Consider the following 25,681-nt stretch of genomic DNA (forward strand, 5'->3'; position numbering starts at 1 on the left):
GACAGTGGCCTAACCTGATATGCCACAATGCCAGGCCCCCTACAATGATTTTCTAGTAGAGTCACAGAGTTGTGCAACCATCCCCACAATCTGATTCTAGAATATTTCCATCATCCCCAAAAGAAACTCTATTTCCATTAACAACCATGCTATCTCCACACCTCCATGCCTGAACTGGCAACCAGCAATCTACTTGCTTTCTCAGGATCTGCCTCTTCTGGACATTTCACATGCATTGACTCATATCATATATAAGGGTTTTTTTTAAGGTTTATTTATTTATTTGAAAGGCAGAGTTACAGGGAGAAGAGGAAGAGGCAGAAAGAGAGAGTGAGCGAGCGAGCAAGAGTGAACACATGAGCGATATCTGATTCACTCTCCAAATGATTCAAACAGTCAAGGCTGGGCCAGGCTGAAGCCAGGAGCCAGGAGCCTCACCCAGGTCTTCCACATGTGTGCAGGGGCCCTAACACTTTGGACCATCCTCTGCTGCTTTCCCAGGCACATTAGCAGGGAGCTGGATTGGAAGTGGAGTGGCTGGGACTTGAACCAGCGCTCATATGGGATGCTGGCACTGTAGGTGGCAGCTTAATCCACTGTGCCACAGTGCTCGTCCCACTTATTATATTTTTAAAGATATTAAGGTAGCCTCTTAGATGAGGCTAGATGAGGCAGTATTTCTTGTTCTGTGATCTTGAAATCAGATTTCCATAGCTTTGAGGCAATGAGAGGCCTCCAGATGTGATCTTGATAGAGTAAGAATGGGTTGCCCTCCATAACTGCCATGAAGTTCACGTTGAGCTCCCTAAAAGTTATTTTTTAAATTTTAAATATTTATTTATTTATTGAAAGGTAGAGTTATACAAAGAGAAAGAGAGAGGGAGACAGACAGACAGAGATCTTTAATTGGCTGTTCATTCCCCCAAATGGCTGCAATGGCTGGAGCTGGACCAATCAAAAGCCAGGAGCCAGGAGCTTCTTCTGGGTCTCTCACATGGGTGGCTGTGGCCCAAACGCTTGGGCCATATTTTGCTGCTTTTCCCAGGCCTTTAGTAGGGCACTGGATTGGAAGTGAAACAGCTGGGACAGAAACTAATGCCCATATTAGATGCTGGTGTCATAGGCATGGCTTTACCTGCTCTGCCACAACACTCACACCAGTCCTGATTTCTCTTAAATCTTATTATCCCTGTAACTCAAAAAAATGATTCAGATTTTCTAGAGCAAGATAGTCCTTTTTGAACTAAACATTTGAGAATTGGATGTGGTGGGTCTGAGGCTCCATTGTCACCTTTGTTGTTTGCTAATTATTATGCTTGCTTCTTCTGAACAAGGACACCTGCTCAAAGAAAAGAAACCCAGGTCCTTTGTCTAGCTTTAGAGAGAGTTATACCAATGGTAAGACCCGAGCAAGTTGTTGCACATTCTTATACTTTTGCAACCATGAAGTAGAACACCTACTGATAACATATATAAACAAAAATCTATAATTTATTTTTTCTGGAAGAAATTGATAAATATATATATATAATATTCATCAAGGTAATATGAATCTGTCTCTTAGATGGAAAGTGGCTTCATCTTCCTGAACAGAGATAACTTTAAGAATCATTAGTGAATCAGGGAATGATTGGAGAAATCCTGCTCAATTTACCCAGAAAATTTAACTCTGGCACTATATTCCTTTTCAGTTCTATAGTTTAGGGCATGGTTAAAAAAGCCTTAAGATGTGGTTCCACAATATCTTTCAAATCTATTAGAGTGGAGTAACTCTAGTTCCTGGTTGTCCCAGTACTGTACTTTCAAAGAATGGTAGAAGTGCTGGTAGCAAAAGCAAGGGTAGATTCCAATGGATCTAGGCCCCTGCTATAGATTCTCTTCTGTGAGCATAATAATGGTGTTTGGGTGTCTACATCACGTCGGGCCTCTTGCTTTAGTTGGTAGAACTTGTGCTGTGTCCAGCCATACACTCCACAGTTGAGCAGACCCTGGGATGCTGCTGTTAGTGCCTGGAGGAGATGAAGGGGTTATGGAGCCCATCCTTCAGATTTTCAGAGATCCAGGGAATAATACCCATTCCCCTTATTTATAAAGCATTGCTATATCTCTTCTCTATTAAACATCAAGACTTGGCATCTTTTTGTTGTATTTTTCTAGCCCTTCCTAAACCTACTCTTCAAAGTGTATCTTGATATAGATGAGACTTGGTCATATTTCTTAAAATCACAGAAGGAGAATTAAGTAGCTTCAATGCCCCTCCGTATTGCCCCATTTTCCAGATTAGACTTGGGAAAATGGCCTTATCAGCACAGTTATATAGCCTGAAATGGCTTTCCAATCTGATAAAGGGAGGAGACACAATTATTCCACCTACTCCCTTCATCCCTAAGAAATAGCTAATTTGTCTCATTTGATTCACTCTGGATTGGAGAGATTCATGTCATTAACAGAGAATATGCCCAGGTTTTTTTTTTTCATTTTTTGTTCATGATGATCATCCTTTAAAAACAAATCAATAAAATGAAGCTGACCAAAGAAACAGGCTCTGGAATTTAGGGTAGCACTTTTACAAACACTAGTACCTCATCTCCAAGGAAATTTTCACATACTTCATAACTGAGTATAAATAATACATTTTCTCATTTGCAATACAGAAATAAATACCCTGAGGGTATATGCTGAGTACTAGCAATGTAAGAAGACAGAATGAGAAGCTGTGAGAATAGAGGCACTGGATGTTGAAAGTGTTACCTGGAGCACATAGAGGGCCATGTGAAGCTTGGTATACTGTGGCTTGGTCAGCTTAACAATCATCAGAATGACAGCTGTGAAAATATAAAGTGTGAAACTTGTTAGCCCTGAGTGCCTGAAGCATAAAGTTCCTTAGTATACATGCCGGAGAATTATTAGAATGGAAGCTACAGGCATAAATGTATATCAGTATTGAGGTTAACCAGTTATTTAAACTACTGACCTCCAACTTCTAATTGTTATTGATTAAACACTGCAGATTATTATTTCAGTAACAGTTACAAAACATACTATAGGAAGACAGTAATCTATACTTCTTAGCATTTCAGAATTTATCAAGCTCTTTGATAAACATCTAACAAGATCCTCACTACAACCATATACAATGGGAAGAGCAAGTGTTAACATATCTAAATTCTGTCAGGAATCTTTTTTCCTCTCATGTCAGGTTGCATTTCATGTCTAATTATCTTAATTTCTAAAACATAAGAAGTAAAAGAAATTAGGGTGACAGAAAAAGTGGAAATATTGTAGAGCCAACCTAAATTTTACAAGCTGGGGATGGGTGTTTAGTGCACCAGGCATTGCTTGGAATGCCCATATCCCATATCAGAGTACCTGGGTTTGAGTCCTGGCTCTACTCCCAATTCCAACTTCCTGCTAATATGTACACTGGGAGGCAGAAGGTGATAGCTCAAGTAGGAGAGATTCACATTAAGTTCTTAGCTCCTAGCTTTGGCCTGACTCACCTCTGGCTCTTGCAGGTATTTGGGAAGGGAAGAAATGGATGGGAGACCTCTCTGTCTGCTTTTCTCTCTCTGACTTTAAAATACATAAATTTAAAAACAGTTTTTAAAATTATAAGCTGAACAGAAGCAATCATTCTTAGTGAGGCCACTCTGTTTGATTGGAACCCAATAGCTGCTCTCTTCATGGCCTATATCTTCCTATTAAGATACCCACCTGGGCCCCGGCAGAAAAAGAAGGTGACTGGGTAGAAGTGCACACGCTGCTCCACAGTGTGAATCACTGCCCACTGTTCACTCCCCAGAAAGTCAGCTGATTTCACAAACTTCTTATACAGTGTCCGGGCTTGGATAAATAAGACCTAAACAGGAATGTAGCACTGAATACTTTGCTTAAACATCAGTGAAACTTCTCAGGTCTATCCTTCTATAATTTTTGCAACAAAGGATCATTTTCTAAGAATCTCACAGCAGGAAAGACCACTGTGTCATTAAAATCTAAAAGCAGGCTTTTTTTTTTTTTTTTTTTTTTTTTTTGAGAGAGAGAGAAAAAGTACATTCAGAGTGAACTTCTACTTGACAGGAAGACATTCTAGCCAAACTTGTGGTTATCATGGTCAGGTCAATACCTGAACCTTTTTCTTTTTTTTTTTAAATTTACTTTATTTATCTGAAATGCAGAGTTAGAGAGAGAGGGAGAAACAGGGTTTCCCATATGTGTTCACTCCCTAAATAGCTACAACAGCAGGGGCTGGACAAGGCTGAAGCCAGGAGCCTGGAGTTTCTTCCAGGTCTCCCACATAGGTGCAGGGGTCCAAGTACTTGGGCTGTCCTCTGCTGCTTTCCTAGGCACATCAGCAGAGAGCAGGATCAGAAGTGGAGCAGCCAGAACTCAAACCGGTGCCTATATGGGATGGTGGTGTTGCAGGAGGCAGCTTAACCTGCTACATCACAATGCCAGCCCCCAATACCTGAACCTTGTATCAATCTTCTGAATCTCTTTTTCTGCCCTGAGGCTAATCACAGTGCCAGCATCCCATATCTGCTGGTTTACTCCCCAAATGGCTGCAATGGCCTGGGCTGGGCCATGCCAAAGCCAGGAGCCAGGACCTTATTCCAGGTCTCCCATGTTGGTGCAGGAGCCCAAGCACTTGACCCATCTTCCACTGCTTTCCCAGGCACATTAGCAGGGAGCTGGATGGAACTGAAACAGCCAGGTCTTGAACCAGCACCCATGTGGGATGCTGGCATCATAAACAGAGGCTTAACCTGCTACACAACACTGGCCCCCAAAATAGATAATTTTCCCCCCTTCTATTTGGCATTTTTCTAAATAAGGTTTAGTAATGAAAGAAATACAAGTCAGAAGTGAAATGTAGTGGTTTTTTTTTTTTTGGTAAAGAATAAATTAGTAATCTTGGCAGAAATCTGACCAAATCTGAATCTTTTCCTTAACAATCTAGATTTACTCTTTAAATCACTAATCCAAACACTTAATCAAATTCAGCTATGTAGCCTTCTTTCCCCACAAATATAGGAATCAAAAAGAGGCTTGAGCTTATCTGAGGATACTTATGTCTGGAAGAATCAATTCACCATCTATTTACTTTTAAAGATTTTAGAATGTTAATTTGAATTTTCATTGAGCCTGGAATATTCTAAAAGAAGTAAAAAAGGAACTTTTAGGATGCCAGGTCTTGGGAGATCTATCCCTCTTGTCAATCACTTCCAAATGTAAACCATCAGAGTATTTTAATATAAACTAGTCACTCTTTACCAAGTTGCTGATTTGAGCTGAGCTATCTCTGTAACTCCTTTTTGAATTTTCAAAGGAAATTCCCTATGATTCTACCTGGTTCACAACTGCTAGTTGTGTTAGCAAAACAAAATATTGTGAGATAAATGTGATCTACGATACTTTGTAATTCCTGAACTAGAATATGAGAGGAGAAAATATACCAAGGGGCCGGTGCTGTGGCATAGTGGGTAAAACTGCCAGCATCCCTTACGGGCACTGGTTCAAGACCTGGCTGCTCCACTTCTGATCCAGCTTTCTGCTATGGCCTGGGAAAGCAGTAGAAGATGGCCCAAGCCCTTGGGCCCCTGCACCCGCATGGGAGACCCGGAAGAGGCTTCTGGTTCCTGGTTTCGGATTGTCCCAGCTCCAGCCATTGCAGCCAACTGGGGAGTGAACCAGTGGATGGAAGTCCTCTCTCTCTGCCTCTCCTTCTCTCTTTGTGTAACTTTGACTTTCAAATAAATGGATAAATCTTAAAAAAAAACACCAAAATGTAAAAAATATTGATACAGCAAATAAAAAAGCACTTTTTTTTGTTACTGCTTTTCTACTAGGCAGTTATGTCAAAATAACTATCTCATGGCTGATTATTTTAACTGTATATCATCCTGATGACAGAAAATGATTATCTGATAACTGCATGAATCACTTAGTACTTCAACCACAGTTAGACATGCATAAATGCAAACTTATGGTCATACAAAGAATTAAGAAAATTATTTCATTATTTAGCTGATTAAAGCCATCTCTAATGTTCCATCGTGTTACCTTGTATAAACTATATACTTCTTTTAAAAAAGATTTTACTGGGGCTGGCGCTGTGGTGCAGTGGGTTAACACCCTGGCCTGAAGGGCCAGCATCCAATAAGGGCGCCAGTTCAAGAGCCAGCTACTCCACTTCCGATCCAGCTCTCTGCTATGGCTTGAGGAAGCAGTAGAAGATGGCCCAAGTCCTTGGGCCCCTGCACCTGCGTGGGAGACCCGGAAGAAGCTCCTGGCTCCTGGCTTTGGATCGGCGTAGCTCCGGCCGTTGCGGCAACTGGGGAGTGAACCATCAGATGGAAGACCTCTCTCTCTCTCTGTGTAACTTTAACTTGCAAATAAATAAATAAATCTTTAAAAAAAAAAAAAAGGATTTTATTTATTTATTTGAGAGGTAGAGTTACAGACAGTGAGAGGGAGAGACAGAGAGAAAGGTCTTCCTTCTGTTAGTTCACTCCCCAAATGGCCGCAACGGCTGGAGCTGCACCGACTCAAAGCCAGGAACCAGGTGCTTCTTCCTGGTCTCTCATGCAGATGCAGGGGCCCAAGCACTTGAGCCATCTTCTACTGCTTTCCCAGGCCATAGCAGAGAGCTGGATTGGAAGAGGGGCAGCTGGGACTAGAAATGGTGCCCATATGGGATGCCAGCACCACAGGTGGAAGATTAACCTATTGCACCATGGAGCCAACCCCATAAAGTATATACTTGACACAAATAAGTTTTCTGGTCTGGTCCTCCTTGGGGATCAATCAAACATATATTAGTTCTAGAATGAGCATCACATAATGAATACAGCTCTTTTCCCTTACTCATTGTTTGATTTTGAGAAGTCCAGAAGAATGAGGTGGTATTTACATTGCCAAGATCTGCTGGCCACCTTTTTAGTTCTACAATCATAGAAAGCACCTCTCTCTGCTCCATTTATCCCAGGCCCTGGAAATACAGGCCTGTCACTTCCAGTTCCCTCTCTCTCCACAAAAGCAGGTAAAATGGCACCATACCATAATGGTGAGAAGGCTGAGTAGAAAGCTAGTCAGGAAAATGGTGATGCCATAAAAATAAAGTATGCTGCAGACAGACGTGTTGATCGAATTCAGGAATTCAGCCATGGTTGATGGTGGTGAGTGCATAAGGATACACCTAGGAAGAGAATCAACAGACAGGAATAAGAGAGACATTCAGTACAACACAAGTTAATAAGTATGTAACTTTACTTCTCATTTTGCTAACCCCTGCCTTTAACCCTTTGTCCTTCTGACAGACACATTACCTTATAGTCACTTTATGATACATTTTTACCTATGTACTCTTAGCCTTGGCTGTACCTTGTTCCATAGCCCGTTTTCAATACAAGCACCTTAACTAAAGTGCATGCAGAAAGTCTTTTTCTAGCTCCATTTATGGAGAAAGGTGGGTATGGTCTACCATGAAAATGATACATTTGATTCTTATTTACCTGTGGCTCTGGCTGAAGTTGTGGAAACATTCACTGGCATTGCCCAGGCAGAATACAGGTGCCATTAATAGCAGAGGTATCAGGCTGGGAAGAAAAACTGTTATCACTCTAATATCCATCACTCTAATATCCATACTTAAAAATTTTTTGAAGATATTTTAATTTATTTGAGGGATGATGAGAGAGAGACAACAAACTACCAAACTATCAGTTGCCAGTCCACTGCTCAAATGCCCACAACACTCAGGAATGGGTGGATCTAACACTAATTTTCATGCTTTTCCCCTTTTGCATAATATTCTCCTTTTCTCTGAATTTCATAACTCTGCCAATATCTACAAATATACACATCCAATTTTTTCAAGAAAAATACTTCAAATGCTTTAAGGATTTCTTCCTTTCCAGTTCCTGGGGAAGTGGAGTGGAGAATACGATTTGTACCTGGGTTAATACACCTAACAGAGCTTCAGGAAGAATCTGCAGGATTCTCATTGTGACCATTGGAGGATGATCTCGTCTCTGTCTCTCCCTCTCTCTCTATGTAACTCTGACGTTCAAAGAAACAAATAAATCTTCAAAAAAATAAACAGCCAGCAATTTATCTAGCTAAATATAGAGGAGGGGGCTGGCACTGTGGCTTAGCAGGTGAGGCTGCCACCTGCAGTGCCGGCATCCCATATGGGCGCCGATTTGAGTCCTGGCTGCTTTCACTTCCAATTCAGCTGTCTGCTATGGCCTGGGAAAGCAGTGGAAGATAGCCCAAGCCCTTAGGCCCTTGCACCACGTGGGAGACCCAGAGGAAGCTCTTGGCTCCTGACTTTGGATCTGTGCAGCTCTGGCCATTGTAGCCACTTGGGGAGTGAAACAGCCGATGGAAGACCTCTGTTTCTCTACCTCTGCCTCTCTGTAACTGCCTTTCAAATAAATGAATAAATCTTCAAAAATATATAGAGAAGAGAAGACCAAGGAGCAAAACTTATAATTTTTTAGGAATTATTTTTATTTATTTGAAAGACAAGAGTTACAGAGAGGTACAGCCAGAGAGAGAGGTCTTCCACTCTGCTGGTTCACTCCCAAATGGCCACAATGGCCAGAACTGAGCTGATGCGAAACCAGGAGCCAGGAGCTTCTTTCAGGTCTCCCACGTGGGTGCAGGGGCTCAAGGAGTTGGGCCATCTTCTACTGCTTTTCTAGGCCATAGCAGAGAGCTGAATAGGAAGAGGAGCAGCTGGGACTCCAACAGGCACCCTTATGGGATGCTGGCACTGCAGGCTGGGGCTTTAACCCACTGTGCCACAGAACCAGCCCCAAAACTTGTAATTTTTTTTTTTTTTGACAGGCAGAGTGGATAGTGAGAGAGAGACAGAGAGAAAGGTCTTCCTTTGCCGTTGGTTCACCCTCCAGTGGCCACTGCGGCGGGCGAGCTGCGGCCGGCGTACCACGCTGATCCGATGGCAGGAGCCAGGTACTTATCCTGGTCTCCCATGGGGTGCAGGGCCCAAGCACTTGGGCCATCCTCCACTGCACTCCCGGGCCACAGCAGAGAGCTGGCCTGGAAGAGGGGCAACCGGGACAGAATCTGGTGCCCTGACTGGGACTAGAACCCGGTGTGCCAGCGCTGCAAGGCGGAGGATTAGCCTAGTGAGCCGCAGCGCCGGCCCCAAAACTTATAATTTTTAAAACCAACTCTAAAATGATCACTGTAGGTGAGATCTAGACCCTTCCCAGGTATTATAATCCTAAAAGTCTCGACCACTGTTATAAAGTGGAAGAGATCTTGAAGGCCATTGATTATTACTCTTTATAACAGAAAAAAGGAAATTAGAGATCCAAAGACTTAAAGCAGTTTGTTCAAGGCCACATAGAGTTGATGGCAATCAGAGCTAACATCTAAACTGTAACATTAAAGTGCTTCCATATACAATGTGGAAAAATGAAATCAATGTTTCTTGCAGAGTATGCACTATGAGAACGTAGGAGTAACAATGGAAATAAAGGGCACTGTACTATTTGTTCTCACTTGGAAACCACAATAATGGAATTCTAAACAGAGAAGGAAAGAAAAGTCTTACCTTGACAAAATGAAGGCTATTTGACCAAGTTGACATGTATAATTTAACATCTGTGATAAGAAAAAATGTGAGAAATGTCTTAGGACATTGCCAGTCACATAACAACAAATACTAGCTCATCAATCACCAACCAATAGAAAAAAGATTTCCAAGAGCCAGTTTCCTCCTATGAAATGATATTTGCTATAAAATTTGTGAAACAGAATTCCTTAGCATTGGACATGACAGGATTTTATCTGTATTACTGTAGTCTAAAAAGAGCAGCAATAACAAAAGAGACAAGGAGAGCCTACAGGAAGTAGTTTAGTATAAGATTTGTTTATATGGTTTAGTATAAAATATCTTCAAAACAAAGGCAAACATTAAATCACATACTAATAGTAATGCTCATTTTCTTTTTAATATTCAGAGAGGTGTGGACATTTTCAGATGTCATGGGTGGAATAAAACACTGGGAATTCAGATGATCAGAATAAAGTATATTGATCCAGTTTTAGAATAATAGAGTTGGATGAAATAAGCCCTTTGGATGTCTGATCATTAGACTCTATAAGACAGAACAGGAAAAAACTCCTACTTATATATTAGACACTTATAAAGAATTGTTCCTACGTACTAGGACTTAATAATGAAAGACACTGAACAGATGGCTTGACAAAAGATTATAAAATAAACTTTAAAAAATATTGTAAGGTGAGGGGCTGGCGCTGTGGCGTAGCAGGTGGGGCTGCTGCTTGCAGTGCCAGCATCCCATGTGGGCACCGGTTTGAGACCTGGCTGCTTTCCTGCCTGGGAAAGCAGTAGAAGATGGCCCAGGTCCTTGGGCCCCTGTGCCTGCATAGGAGACCTGGGGGAAGCTCCTGGCTCTTGGCTTCAGGTCGGAGCAGCTCCAGCCAATGAGGCCATGTGAGGAGTGAACCAGCGGGTGGAAGACCTCTATTTCTTTGCTTTTCCCTCTCTCTGTGTGTAACTGTGACCTACAAGTAAAATAGATAAATCTTTAAAAAATATATATTGTAAGGTGAAAGTAATATGTAAGTAGGCAGCTGAAGTTTAGGTAAGCTAAATTTATTGTACTCCTGAAAGTTTTTTTTTCTCTTTAACTGTCAGCTTGATACACCCACATTCCTTGGATGCACCTGTCTCATCTGGGAACAGAGTGCATGTTAAGACCACATCCTATTTGTATATTCAATTAAGGTACTACCGCCTGCATGGAAAAAAAAAAAAAAAAAGGACTGAGAGTAGGGGAGAGGTTTCTTTTCACCAAGAATCATATTTAGAAGTGCCTTTCACTCTCTGCCATGGACTATGTTTAGAGGGACTACTCTTGGTTTCTTTCTTTCCACCATGGACCACACTTAGAGGTGGTAATCACAGGTCTGGGAGAATACTGCAGAACTGGATTAACTCTGAGTCTGGGGTAGGGAACCCCACCTTGAGATGTAAAAGGAGATCTTGCAGGGATGGCACTTTGGTGTAGCAGGTAAAGCCACCACCTGCAATGCTGGCATTCCATATAAGTGTTGCTTCAAGTCCCAACTGATCCACTTCTGATCCAGTTCCCTGCCAATGTGCCTGGGAAAGCAGTGAAAGATATTCCAAGTCCTTGGGTCCCTGCACCCATGTGAGAGACCCAGAGAAAGCTCCTGGTTCCTGGTTTTGGCCTGGCTCAGCCCTGGCCAATGGAGCCGTTTGGGGAGTGAACCAGTGGATGGAAGCTCGCTCTCGCTCTCTTTCTCTCTCTCTCTCGCTCTCTCTCTCTCCCTCTCTTTGTAGCTCTCCTTTCAAATAAATGAATAAATCTTTAAAAAAAAAAAAAAAGGGAGATCCTGGGACAACAGATATTATCAAACACAAGGGAGTCCAATCACATGACTAAATGTAAATTGTTGTGGACAGCCTACTTTTGTCTTTCAGGTTCTAGAGACTTCTCAGCTGTGCATCACTCTACATTTGTTCTCATGGACTCACTCCTATGCATAGTTTCAAAAATTGGCCATAGGACTCCAGATACCCATAAGCCAGATGGTAGAAACAGCATTTCAGGTATTTAGCAACCTAAGAATCAGCCCAGGGGACATCATGGTCTGGTTAAAAAAGACCACAGGAGAGTATCTCAGGTGTGGAAAGGCAGGACACAGACACAAGGTGTGTCCCTCTGTGAAGGACCCCCCAACCCATGCCCCAATGCAAGAAAAGTGGCCAAAGGAAGAGGGACTCTTCTACCCTCTAAAAAGAGGAAAGGGGGTCCCACTTCCCTTGTCATCTTGTCTGAAGACTACTGGGGCCTGAGGACTCTGCCTAGGCATCGCATGTCAGGAGCTCCAGGTGACTGTTGATGTCACAGGTAAGGGTGTTCATTCTAAGTGACACAGGGGTCACTATGTACTAACTTCCCATGCAGGACCCCATCTTTAAAAAGTTATATTATTGAGGCTGGCACTGTGGTGTAGCAGGTAAAGCTGCCACCTGTGGTGCTGGCATCTCATATAGGCGCTGGTTTGAGTCCCGGCTGTTCCACTTCCAATCCAGCTTTCTGTTATGGCCTGGGAAGGCAGTGGAGGATGGTCCAAGTCCTTGGGCCCCTGCACCCATGTGGGAGACCCGGAAGAAGCTCCTGGCATTGGATCAATGCAGCTCCAGCCGTTGCAGCCATCTAGGGAGTGAACCAGCGGATGGAAGAACCCCCCACCATGCCTCTCCTCTCTGTGTTAACTCTGACTTTCAATTAAATAAATGAATCTTTAAAAAAATTGCATTATTGGCCGGCACCGCGGCTCACTAGGCTAATCCTCCGCCTAGCGGCACCGGCACACCGGGTTCTAGTCCTGGTCGGGGCGTCGGATTCTGTCCCGGTTGCCCCTCTTCCAGGCCAGCTCTCTGCTGTGGCCAGGGAGTGCAGTGGAGGATGGCCCAGGTGCTTGGGCCCTGCACCCCATGGGAGACCAGGAAAAGCACCTGGCTCCTGGCTCCTGGCATCGGATTAGCGCGGTGCGCCGGCCGCAGCGCGCCGGCCGCGGCGGCCATTGGAGGGTGAACCAACGGCAAAAGGAAGACCTTTCTCTCTGTCTCTCTCTCTCACTGTCCACTCTGCCTGTCAAAAAAAATAAAAATAAAAAAAAATTGCATTATTATGGGAGTTGATAGTAAACCTCATTCTAGGCAATTTGTCTTTCAGTTTTTCAAATAGAAGATGTCCAGCTCCTTTGCTTGGAAGGGATTTGCTATCACCCTGGTGCATCTCTCAGGTTAACTGTTTCCAAATTTAAGTCATTGGTTATGATGCTAACGAGCACTGAGACAGATCCCAGCCTGATCTTCCTGAGGAAATAAAGGATACAGTATATCCACAAATCTGAGATCAGGACAGGCTACACGTGCTGTGCCTGTTAGAGGCCTCTTAAAGAGCAGGACCGCACTTCCTCAGCACCAGCACCCATCAAGCCAGAAGCAAGATGAGGACTCCAACCCTTGACTAATAGGTTTCTCAAACATACAGTCCTGGTTCCATGTCAGTCTTCCTGGAATATCCCCACTGCACCTGTTTTAAAGCCAAATTTGAAGGGGGGGGGGGCAGTGCTATGGGGTAGCAGATAAAGCCACCGCCCACAGTGCCGGCACCCCATGTTAATGCTTTTGAGTCCCAGCTGCTCCACTTCTGATCCAGCTCTCTGCTATGGCCTGACATAGAGGTGGAAGAAAAGTCAAATGGAGACTACAGAATGATTCAGGACTATTAATAAGGCAGTTATTCCACTTCACCACTTGTGCCAAATCCTTACACTATATTAACACAGATACCTGAATGTACCTCATGGCACACAGTCCTACACCTAAAAGATGCTTTCTTGGAGCCGGCGCTGTGGCGCAGCAGGTTAATGCCCTGGCCTGAATCGCCGGCATCCATATGGGTGCCAGTTCTAGTCCTGGCTGCTCCTCTTCTGATCCAGCTCTCTGCTATGGCCTGGGAAAGCAGTAGAAGATGGTAAGTCCTTGGAACCCTGCAGTTGCGTGGGAGATCCAGAAGAAGCTCTTGGCTCCTGGCTTTGGATCGGCGGAGCTCTTGCCGTTGTGGTCACCTGGGGAGTGAACCAGCGGATGGAAGACCTCTCTCTGTCTAAACCTCTCTCTGTAACTCTGTTTTTCAAATAAATAAAATAAATCTTTTTAAAAAATTAAAACTTCTGATAAAAATAAAAGATGCTTTCTTTTACATGCCACTGAGCCCAGAATCCCTCTGAAAGGATTGCCTTTGAATGGACTGATCTTCAGTGTTTTAGAGGTAGTCCTCATTTGTTCAGCAATGCTCTTGCAAAGGAAATTAGGAACTCCAATTAAAGACTGGAGCCATTCTACAATATGTAAATGATATTCTCATCTACAGTCCATCCAAGAAGGACTCATATGAAAATAGCTTCTAGGCCTTAAATTTTTTAAGGAAGCAAGGGTATAAAGTTTCCCCAACCAAAGCTCAGATTTGTAATGAGAGGTAAACTACTCAGGATAGGGCTGGGGCTATAGTTAGCAGGTCAAAATGCCACCTGTAATGCTGGCATCCCATATACGCACTGGCTAGAGTCCCAGCTGCTCTACTTCTGACCCAGCTCTCTGCTATGGCCTGGAAAAGCAGTAGAAGATGGCCCAAGTCCTTGGGCCCCTGCACCCATATGGGAGCTTCCAGCTCCTGGCTCCAGATTGGCGCAGCTCTAGCCGTTGCAGCCATCTGGGGAATGAACCAGTGGATGAAAGACCTCTCTCTCTCTCTCTCTATCTATCTATCTACCTCTGCCTCCCTGTAACTCTGCCTTTCAAATAAATAAATAAATCTTTTAAAAAAGTCAATTAGATAAAGATTTCATATAACCTCAGAGCTAGAAGGCACATTAAGGAACACAGAGGGGTCAGCACTGTGGTGTAGAAGGTTAAGCCTTGGGGTCAGCGCTGTGGCGTAGCTGGTAAAGCCGCTGCCTCCAGTGCCAGCATCCCATGTGGTGCCGGTTTGAGTCTTGCCTGCTCCACTTCTGATCCAGCTCTCTGCTAATGTGCCTGGGAAAGCAGAGAAGATGGCTCAAGTGTTTAAGCCCTTGCACTCATGTTGGAGACCCAGAAGAAGCTCCTGGTTCCTGACTTTGACCTGGCCCAGCCCTGGTCATTTCAGCCATTTGGGGAGTGACCCAGCGGATGGAAGATCTCTCTCTCCCTCTTTCTCTCTTTTTATCTCTGCCATTCAAATAAATCAATCTTAAAAAAGGAAAAAACCCACAGAAACCAATGTTTTACTTCATGATTAAAAATTGAAGCCCAAGAAAAATGATGTGGCCAAGGTTATATAGGAGGTAAGCGACAGAACAGGGACTAGAAGACACATCTCCTGATTTACTCTGAAGTGTTCATTACATTATAATATCATTTATTCATTCAACAGATATGTATTTAGCTTCATCATGTGCCTGAGAGCATACCACATTCATTTGTGCTAGAAGTGATCTTCAAGCTCTAGGGAAGTGTTGGGAGGCTTTCAGATTATTTTACTCCATCAAGTCATTAACAAAAATTCCTTTTCAGAAACCACAACATAATAAATGTTGCAGAAACAGAAAGACTATTATATATATAGATATATAGATATAGACCAAAACATACAAAGGCATTTAATGAAATGAAAATTGGTAACATCATAAAAATATCATCTGTCAAAATCACATAGTGACATACTAAAAGAATCATAAATAGGGGCCGGTGCTGTGGCACAGTAGGTTAATCCTCTGACTGTAGCGCCAGTTCTGGTCCCAACTGCTCCTCTTCCAATCTAGCTCTCTGCTGTGGCCTGGGAAAGCAGCAGAGGATGCCCCAAGTGCTTGGGCCCTTGCACTCCCATGAGAAACCTAGAAGATCCTGGCTCCTAGTTTCGGATTGGCTCAGCTCTGGCCATTGCAGCCATTTGGGGAGTGAACTAGCATTTGGAAGACCTCTCTCTGTCTCTCCCTCTCACTGTCTGTAATTCTACCTCTTAAATAAATAAAATATTTTTTAAAAGATTTATAAATAAGAGATTCAGTGAGCTATACAATAGGATACCACTTAGTAGTAAAAATAAAAGGATGAAGAACAATGACTAGACCTCAAAAGTATTATGCTAAGTGAAAGCCATCAGTCACAATGACCACGTGTTATATGACTTCATTTATAAGAAATGTCAAGAAAAAGCAAATTTAGAGACAGGAAGTAGATTAGTGACTGCCTAGTACAGAAGATAAGAAAAGTATCAGTGACAAAGGGTGTGAAAGATTTTATTGGGTCAGAGAAAATATCTTGAATCTTATTTATCATGCTGATTGTACAATTCGGTAAATTTACAGAAATAACTGAATTGTACACTTGAAGTAGATGAACTATGTGATATATAATATATGTACGCACAAAGAAGAATCAAGATATACTAACTTAGTATTCTCTCATCTTTTATAACTGTAATGCTGGACAGTACTCCCATACTATTTTATGAAACAAAGAAGGGAAGACGATTACTCTCTAGACCCATCTTCTTTTCATACTACCACACTGAAATTCCTATGCCCATCCGCAAAACAACACTTGTCACTTGCATATACTGAAGAAACACAGCAAAGCAGAACACTCTCCCTCTCCAATAGCTGTAGCCCCAAATTCCATGTCTGCAGAACACCTTCCTTTACTCTTGTCCAAGATTTCTTTTTAAAAAGATTTATTTATTATTTATTTATTTATGCCACTGTGGCATAGTGGGTAAAGCCATCACCTGTAGTGCTGGCATCCCATATCGGCATTGGTTCAAGTCCTGGCTGCTCCACTTCCAATCCAGCTCTCTGCTATGGCCTGGGAAATCAGATGAAGATGGCCCAAGTCCGTGGGCCCCTGTACCTCACGTGGAATACCCAGATCCTTGCTTCAGATTGGCCCAGCTCTGGCCGTTGCAACCATTTGGGGAGTAAACCAGTGGAAGACCTCTCTCTGCCTCTGCTTCTCTGTAACTCTGCCTTTCTAAGAAAAAAATAAATCTTTTTAAAAAGGTTTATTTATTTCTTTGAAAGGCAAAGTAAGAGAGGAGGGGAAAAGAGAGAGAGACAGACACAGAGATCTTCCATTCACTCCCCAAATAGCTGCAATGTCAGGGGCTAGGCCAGGCTGAAGCTAGGAGCCTGAAACTCCAGCTGGGTCTCCCATAAGGGTGTCAGGGGTCCAGGTATTTGGGAATCATCTCCTACTTTCCCAGGTGCATTAGAAGGGAGCCAGATGTGAAATAGAGTAGCCAGGTCTCAACTGGCACTCCGATATGGGATGCTGGCATTGTAAGCAGTAGCTGAACCTGCTGCACCACAACGCAACCACCAAAATAATTTTCTTTACTCTAGTAACTATGATGGATTGGTATGCAGCCAAGAAAGATTTCACTTACTGAATCAACAGGCAGGAATAACAGTATAAATGGTGTTTTCTATAATTAAACCTTTGTGTGGGGGGACAGGGGGAAGAAGCAAAGGAGATGAAGTAATGTCAACAGAATGGAAACTGTGATAACATGTTTTTTCTTTGATTAACCTTCAAAAATTCACACAGTGCTAGTGAGCAGCTGAGTGGTGGCAGCCGAACCTACCAACCTGCCAATTAAGCCTCATCAGGATGACAATGGAACCCAACGGGAAAATGTCTTTGGGGAGCCTGGCCAGGACCCATAAAGTCCTGGAGAAGAAGCTAGAGGAACGAGGCTTTGACAAGGCCTCTGTAGTCCTTAGCCAGTTTCTAGTGCTAAAGAAAGATGAAAAACTCTTCAGAGTGGCTGAAGAACACGTAGTGTCAAGGCCAAGCAGTCCTGGGATGCTTTGGGTGCATCTGATGAGCGGTGTGTTGCCTTCTTGTGATGAGTCTCCAGTTTGCAACTGAGTGGGGACTCCACACTGTGCTCTTAAAAGGAATAGACTGCTGTTGTCATATTCACCTCCATTGTACTCCAAGGGTATTTTTGGGAGTTCCCTGCCCTAACCATTTCAACTTTTTTGGAATTCTCACTCTTGTATGCATCTCTGTTCCTTCAGTTTCTCTTGCCAGTTCCACACTGATAATTTCTGACTTTCCTGAGTGGATTCCTGGCCCCTTCCCTCACTCTACCCTTACCTCCTGTATGTTTGATGCCATTTGGTTCCTTTTATGGCAGAACAGTGACTGTACTCAAAAAGTTTAATAGATCAATAAAGTCAGTAGCCTTCATGAAAAAAAAAAAACCACTTAGTTTCTGAATGTTTACACTGTTTATGAAGGATACATGGGTTTCTTTTAGCATACTATCAACTCTGAATAAAACTTACCAGCGGAGATGTGCTGTGTCCACTCTCGTTATGTTTCATCCTCAGCTCTGTGTACAGATACCAGATGTAATTGATGGTGTAGAGAATTGAGGAAATGTAGAGTATCTAGATGAAAATCCAAACAACCTATCATAATGATTCCACTCTAATTTTCTTCAATATAGGCCATTATTTTCTATTATGAGAAACCTATCTACTGCTCTATTAATAACATATCACCTGGTATTTTATACTAGGTAAAACTGGGGAATGTCTGAGAATTCTACCATACCTACCATCTTTATTCTATTTTTAAAGATTTATTTATTTGAAAGTCAGAGTTACACAGAGAGAGGAGAAGCAGAGAGAGAGAGAGAGAGAGAGAGAGAGAGAGAGAGAGAGAGAAAGAGTTCTTCCATTCATTGGTTCACTCCCCAATTGGCCGTAACGGCCGGAGCTGTGCTGATCTGAAGCCCGAAGCTTCTTCCAGGTCTCCGACAGGGGTTCAGGGCCCAAGGACTTGGGCCATCTTCCACTGCTTTCCCAGGCCGTAGCAGAGAGCTGGATCAGAAGAGGAGCAGCTGGGACTAGAACTGGCGCCCATATGGGATGCTGGCGCTTCAGGCCAGGGCGTTAACCCGTTACGCCACAGCGCAGGTCCCATACAATCTTTATTCTAAAACATGCCCACCTTACTTACTTTATCCTTTTGACTACGCAAAAGAACTACAGCCTTATCTACCTCATGTTACTCAAAAGAAGAGATGGGAGGAGATTTCTAGTACATAGTATTTTCACCACAACAGATACAGCATACACAAACAATCCTCAAAGCAAAGGTAACAGTAAAATAATTAGAAAATTATTAGCTCTTATTACTTATTATTTATATTATTTTATATTATTATTATCTTATTACTTATTATTGTAACCCTTTGTTTACAATATAAACTAATTGCAAGTTCATGTAACTGAATTTTTTACATAACTGACTTTTAATAATGGTTACATTTAATTTGGCTCAAAAAATTCCAGAAAATGTAACAACTGGTAAAGCCGGATCCAGCAGCCCACTGGTTGCTAGGCCAAATACAATAAATGAAAATATCAGTAACTATATATTTTAAGATTTTTATTTATTTGAAAGGTAGAGTTACAGAGCAAGAGGGAGATATAGAGAGAGATCTTCTGCCGACTGGATCACTCCCCAGTAGCTGCAAAGGCCAGGTTGGGCTGGGCAAACTCCAGGCGCCTGAAACTCCATCTGGGTCTCCTATGTGGGTGCAGGGGCCCAAGCATTTGAGCCATCTTCCACTGCTTTCCCAGGCACATTAGCAGTGAACTACATTGACAGTGGTGGGGCCAGCAAAGTGGAGTCGTAGGTTAAGCTGCTGCTTGCAGCGCCGGCATCCCATAAGGGTGCTAGTTTGAGTCCCAGCTGCTCCACTTCCAATCCAGCTCTCTGCTATGGCCTGGGAAAGCAGTGGAAGATGGTCCAGGTGCTTGGGCCCCTGTACCCGCATGGGAGACCAGGAGGAAGTTCCTGGCTCCTGGCTTCGGATTAGCCCAGCTTCAGCTGTTGTGGCCATTCGGGGAGTGAACCAGTGAATGGAGGATATCTCTCTCTGCCTCTGCCTTTCTGTAACTCTGCCTTACAAATAAATAAATCAACTTTAAAAAAAAAGAAAGAAGCCGGCGCCGCGGCTCACTAGACTAATCCTCCGCCTAGCGGCGCTGGCACACCGGGTTCTAGTCCCGGTCGGGGCGCCGGATTCTGTCCCGGTTGCCCCTCTTCCAGGCCAGCCCTCTGCTGTGGCCAGGGAGTGCTTGGGCCCTGCACCCCATGGGAGACCAGGAAAAGCACCTGGCTGCTGGCTCCTGCCATCGGATCAGCGCGGTGCGCCGGCCGCAGCGCGCTGGCCGCGGCGGCCATTGGAGGGTGAACCAACGGCAAAGGAAGACCTTTCTCTCTGTCTCTCTCTCACTGTCCACTCTGCCTGTCAAAAAAAAAAAAAAAAGAAAAAAAAGAAAAAGAAACAAAGAAAGAAAAAATAAAAGTGGTACAGGAGCCACGCTCTGGCATAGCAAGTAAAGCTGCTGCCTGCAGTGCCAGGATCCCATATGGGCGCTGGTTTGAGTCCTGGCTGCTCCACTTCTGATCCAGCTCTCTGCTATGCCCTGGGAAAGCAGTAGAAGATGGCCCAAATCCTTGGGCCCCTGCACCCACATGGGAGACCCGGAATTCCGAAGCTCCTGGGTTCAGGTCGGCCTAGCTCTGACTATTGCAGCCAGCAGGGGAGTGAACCAGCAGATGGAAGACCCTTCTCTCTCTCTGCCTCTCCTTCTCTCTCTCTGCCTCTCCTTCTCTCTGTGTGTAACTTTGACTTTCAAAATAAATAAATAAATCTTTAAAAAAAAAGAAAAAAAAGAAAGTGATGCAGCTAGGACTTGAACCAGTAGTTATATAAGATGCCAGCATTATATGTAGCAGCTTAACCTGCTGAGCCATGTATATTTCTATATATCAGCAATAAACTTTTAGTAAATGAAATTTAGGAAGATACTACATATTTACATAATATCTAAAATATATTTTTTTATTTATTTGGAATATGCAATAAGGAGCCAGTGCTATGGCACAGTGGATTAAAGCTCTGTCCTGCAATGCTGACATCCCATATACGGGTACCAGTTCAAGTCCCAACTACTCCACTTCCAATCCAGCTCCCTATCAATGCACCTGGGAAAGCATCAGAGGATGGCCCAAGTGCTGGGGCCCATGCACCTACATGAGAGTCCAGGAAGAAGCTCTGGCTTCTGGCTTTGGGTTGGCTTAGCTCCAGCTGTTGTGGCCATTTAGGGAGTGAACCAGCAGATGAATGACCTCTCTGTGTCTCTTCCTCTCTTTGTAAAATAAAATAAAATGAAGTAAAATAAATCTTAAAAAATACACAATAAAACATATGTGTGATATATGGTAACACTTGACATGTAACATAAATACATAATTCTATATAATAAAATATAACACATAATTTGAACTACCTAGGAATCAATCTTTTAAAATATGTAGAATATATACATATAAAATGATTAAAGTTTACTGAAATACAGACCTCAATATTATATGAAGAGTCATGCTCATGAACTGAAGAGAGATTGATTCTCTGTTAATTGGTTCAATAATTCAGTTGAATCTTTATCAAAATCTCAACAAGTTTTCTTTTTGACCTTCACAAGATGATTCCAAAATTTGTAAGAAAGAACAAAAGACTAGGAATCAAAATATTCTTTTTGTTTTAGATTTTTTAATATTTGTTTGAAAAAAATATTTGTTTGAAAGGCAGAGGTACAAAGAGATGTTCGATCTCCTGGTTCACTCCCCAGATGGCCACAATGGCCAAGGAGGGACCAGGCTGAAGCCAGGAGCCAGGAGCCACGAGCTTTATCTGGGTTTCCCATGCGGGTGCAGGACCCAAGCACTTGGGCCATCTTCAGCTGTTTTCCCAGGCACATCAGCAGGCAGCTAGATGGGAAAAGAATCTCAAACTGCTGCTCATATTGGATACTGGTATTGCAGGTGGAGGCTTAATCTGCTATGCCACAATGCTGGCCCAGAGAGACAAAATATTCTGCATGGGGCAGGTATTGTGGCATAATGGGTTAAGCTGCCACTTGTGACACCTATCAGAATGCCAGTTCAAGTACTGGTTACTCTGCATGTGAGATAAGTAATGGAATACAGGAGGAAGTACTGTTCCCTACATTACACAGCTCTGCAATATTGGTAGTAAAAATCTGAAATGTGATTATTCTCTCATGTCCTCTTCTCCACTTACTGCCACTGAAACAGAGTGACCACTCTAAGGAAACAGGTGCCTAAAGAAGCAATAGGTGTTTTCATAGAAGAACCAGGATATCATTATATTTGATAGATTCCTCAATCCTCTATAGCAAACACATCAGTGCTCTTAATTTGACCTACCTTGAAGTTTTCAGATTTAAAAATAAGTAAATGTCTGAGAAGTTGATCTGGTGGATTAATCTAAAGATTAGTCTGCTCAGTACAGAGCTATTAATCTAACAGACTGGATTCCACCCTTCAGAGTCAGTCGCTATAGTGCAGACAAACCCTTCTTTTTTATTTATTTATTTATTTATTTATTTATTTTGGACAGGCAGAGTTAGACAGTGAGAGAGAGAGAGAGACAGAGAGAAAGGTCTTCCTTCTGTTGGTTTACCCCCCAAAATGGCTGCCATGGCTGGCGCACAGCGCCAATCCAAAGCCAGGAGCCAGGTGCTTCCTCCTGGTCTTCCATGCGTGTGCAGGGCCCAAGCACTTGGGCCATCCTCCATTGCTTTCCTGGGCCACAGCAGAGAGCTGGACTGGAAGAGGAGTAACTGGGACAGAATCTGGCACCCCGACTGGGACTAGAACCGGGGGTGCTGGGGCCGCAGGTGGAGGATTAGCCTAGTGAGCCGCAGCACCAGCGACAAACCCTTCTAAATCAAGTGTTATTGTGACATTGAAACATATTTACTGATTGGCTGAACTGAAGAAAGAAAATAGCACTTGGAAAAACCCATATCTAAGTCTATTAATCAAAAACTAAAATTATTTCTGATGGTTTGTTCCTTAAATTGAATTTACCTCTCATACAAAATCCAGAACAAAAGACTAGTAAATGATTGATTTCCTCTGTTCTAGTTCAGTGAAGTAGCAGAAGGGTGCTCCAGCTGTGCTGAGCCAATCTTCCTCCCTGAACAGCTCTGGGTTTCCTACATAACACTTTTGGCAGAAACTCAGTAACTGCAGGTATATAATAAAGTTATAAGAGGTGAGGGGGTCGGGGGTCAGCACTGTGGCACAATGGGTTAAAACCCTAGCCTGAAGCGCCAGCATCCCATATGGGCGCCAGTTCTAGTCCCAGCTGCTCTCCTTCCAATCCAGCTCTCTGCTATGGCCTGGGAAAGCAGAAGATGGCTCAGTCATTGGGTCCCTGCACTCACATGGGAGACCTGGAAGAAGCTCCTGGCTCCTGGCTTCAGATTGGTGCAGCTCTGGCCGTTGCGGCCATCTGGGAAGTTAACCAGCAGATGGAAGACCTCTCTCTCTGTCTCTACCTCTCTGTAACTCTGTCTTTCAAATAAATAAAATCAATCTTTAAAAAAAAAAAAAGTGAAGGGGTCAGCACTTTGGCATAGTAGGCTAATCCTCTGCCTCTGGCACTGGCATCCCATATGGGCCTCAATTTGTGTGTCCCAGCTGCTCCTCTTCCAATCCAGTTCTCTGCTATGGCCTGGGAAAGCAGTGGAAGATGGTCCAAGTGCTTCAGCCCCTGCACCCTTGTTGGAGACCCAGAGGAAACTTAAGGGTCATAGTTTCAGATCGGCCTGCTCCGGCCATTGTGACCATTTGGAGAGTGAACCAGTGGATGGAAGACCTTTCTGTCTCTCCCTCTCTGTAACTCTACCTCTCAAATAAATAAATAAAATTCTTAAAAAAAAAAAAAAAAGAAGAAGAAGAAAAGAAAAAAGAAAGAGTTGAGTAATCCTAGATCTAATTTGTACCTCACAACTACCCTAGTAGAGGAGGAAATTCTCAAAACAGAAAAATATCTGGGGAATGTTGGGGAGAAGGAGAGGGAGGGAAGTGTGGTTGTCTTCTTGGAACTGTACCTATGGAATGCATGAAATCTGTTCTCTTTACAGTAATTTCAAAAAATTTCATGCTTCCTAAAGTTTTAACATCTTAAACATGGAAATGATATTAAATGGCACTGAATGCAATAATTTCCCAATCTCATTTCATAAATTATTGTCGAGCCCTGACCTTGGTCTATGAAATACTGAGAAGGGCCAGATTTGTGGTACAGTGAGTTAAGCAGCCCCTTGCAATGCAGCATTCCATAGAGGAGTGCTGGTTCAAGTCTCAGGAACTCTGTTTTTGACACAGATTCCTGCTAACACCTGGGAAGGCAGCAGAAGATGGCCAAGTTCTTGGCCTCTGTCTCTCATGTGGAGACCAGGATGGAGTTCCTGGCTGCTGGCTTTGGGCTAGAGTGGCTCTGGTTATTGCAGGCATTTGGGAGAGTGAATCAGAGGACAGATCTTTCTCTCACTGTCACTCTGTCTTTCAAATAAATACATATATAAATAAATCTTAAGTAAATTCTGAAAAAAAGAGGAAATGTAATGAGTTTTTCATATTGCTAAATTTAATAACTTAAACATTCTCTATTTTTAGATATTTTGCCAATTTTTTAAAAAAGATTTATTTATTTGAAAGGCAGAGTTACACAGAGAGAAAGGGAAAGGCAGGGAGAGAGAGATTTTCCATCCACTGGTTCACTCCCCAAATGGCTTCAGCAACCAGGGCTGGGCCAGACTGGAGCCAAGAAACAGGAGCTTCATCCCAGCCTCCCACGTGGGTGCAGGGGCCTAAGCACTTCCGCTGTCCTCCACTGCTTTCCAAGAACATTAGCAGAGAGCTGCATTGGAAGTGGAATAGCTGGGACTTGAACTGGCGCTCATAAGGGATGTCAGCGCTGCAGATGGCGGCTTAACCAGCTGTGCCACAGAGCTGATCTCTGCCAAAATTTCTATCTAAATATTCTTTTATGAAATTAAATGGTAATTGTTTTTAAGATGTTCTTAATTTAGAAAAATATGAAGTTGGTAACATTATTACAACTGCTACATATTATTTTTCAGTTTTACTCATCAGTAAAATCCTGAAATTGAGGAACCACTGATCTATTCATCTAGTGTCGTGTCTGGTGTTCAGGTAAAAATAGCAAATCTGGGGTCAGTGTTGTGGAACAGCAAGTTAAGCTACCACTTGCAATACCAGAATCCTATAACTGTTAGAATTCTGGTTACTTCGCTTCTAATCCAGCTTCCTGCTAATCACCTGGAAAGACAAGCAGTTGGGCCCCTGCTACCCATGTGGAAGACCTGGATGGAGTTCCTGGCTCCTGGATTCAGCCTGGCCCAGCTCTTGTTGTAGCCACTTCAGGAGTGAACAAGTAGATAAGTCTCTGTCTCCTCACAACCCCCCAATCTCATTGTTCTGCCTTTCAAAAACATATATACATAAATCTTTTTTTAAAAAATAGCAAACCCATTTTCACACAGACGAAAATTATGGGCACATCTGACAAGGAAACACTGAAGTGATTCTAATGATTTATTATCGTCATTACAATACTAGAGGTTTCTCCTCAAACTGAATTCTTTCCTACTAGTGCTTAGGCCCATTATCTTAATCTTGCTTCAGTGGAAACAATTCATAACTGCTAACCCTGTTCCAAAAAGCTTGGCAACAGTTTTCAAAAAGGGGCAAAATTTTTTTCTAAACCACTCCTCTTGTTCAAAGAATAGAATCAAATCTAGATTCATAAAACTAGGTATTGGGCCGGCGCCGTGGCTCAATAGGCTAATCTTCCACCTAGCGGCGCTGGCACACCAGGTTCTAGTCCCGGTTGGGGCTCCGGATTCTGTCCCAGTTGCCCCTCTTCCAGGCCAGCTCTCTGCTGTGGCCAGGGAGTGCAGTGGAGGATGGCCCAAGTGCTTGGGCCCTGCACCCCATGGGAGACCAGGAGAAGCACCTGGCTCCTGCCTTCGGATCAGCACGGTGCGCCGGCCGCAGCGTGCCGGCCATGGCGACCATTGGAGGGTGAACCAACGGCAAAGGAAGACCTTTCTCTCTGTCTCTCTCTCACTGTCCACTCTGCCTGTCAAAAACAAAAACAAAAACAAAAACAAAAAA

General features: G+C 43.2%; 1 protein-coding gene across 11 annotated transcripts in view; it reads right to left on the minus strand.

Moving 5' to 3' along the window:
* Positions 1 to 25,681, minus strand: part of TMEM116 (transmembrane protein 116) — a 105,799-nt gene that overhangs the window by 39,995 nt on the left and 40,123 nt on the right. For 7 of the 11 annotated variants that reach the window (XM_017349545.3, XM_008272246.4, XM_008272249.5 and 4 more), the window contains 7 exons: positions 17,932 to 18,036; positions 9,587 to 9,636; positions 7,515 to 7,598; positions 7,060 to 7,198; positions 3,715 to 3,859; positions 2,752 to 2,825; positions 1,474 to 2,009 (listed from right to left, as the gene is read on the minus strand). In XM_017349545.3, the coding sequence (XP_017205034.1) occupies positions 1,803 to 2,009; positions 2,752 to 2,825; positions 3,715 to 3,859; positions 7,060 to 7,198; positions 7,515 to 7,598; positions 9,587 to 9,636; positions 17,932 to 18,036 (804 nt within the window). In that variant the 3' untranslated portion in view covers positions 1,474 to 1,802. Of the gene's footprint in view, positions 1 to 1,473; positions 2,010 to 2,751; positions 2,826 to 3,714; positions 3,860 to 7,059; positions 7,199 to 7,514; positions 7,599 to 9,586; positions 9,637 to 17,931; positions 18,037 to 20,699; positions 20,815 to 25,681 lie in introns of those variants that run through there. The other 4 variants (XM_089323155.1, XM_089323157.1, XM_089323158.1 and 1 more) reach the window with 3 other exon arrangements.

The sequence above is a fragment of the Oryctolagus cuniculus genome, chromosome 21 (genome assembly GCF_051225735.1).
Source record: "Oryctolagus cuniculus isolate XC-2025 breed Fujian yellow rabbit chromosome 21, ASM5122573v1, whole genome shotgun sequence".
Taxonomy (NCBI): domain Eukaryota; kingdom Metazoa; phylum Chordata; class Mammalia; order Lagomorpha; family Leporidae; genus Oryctolagus; species Oryctolagus cuniculus.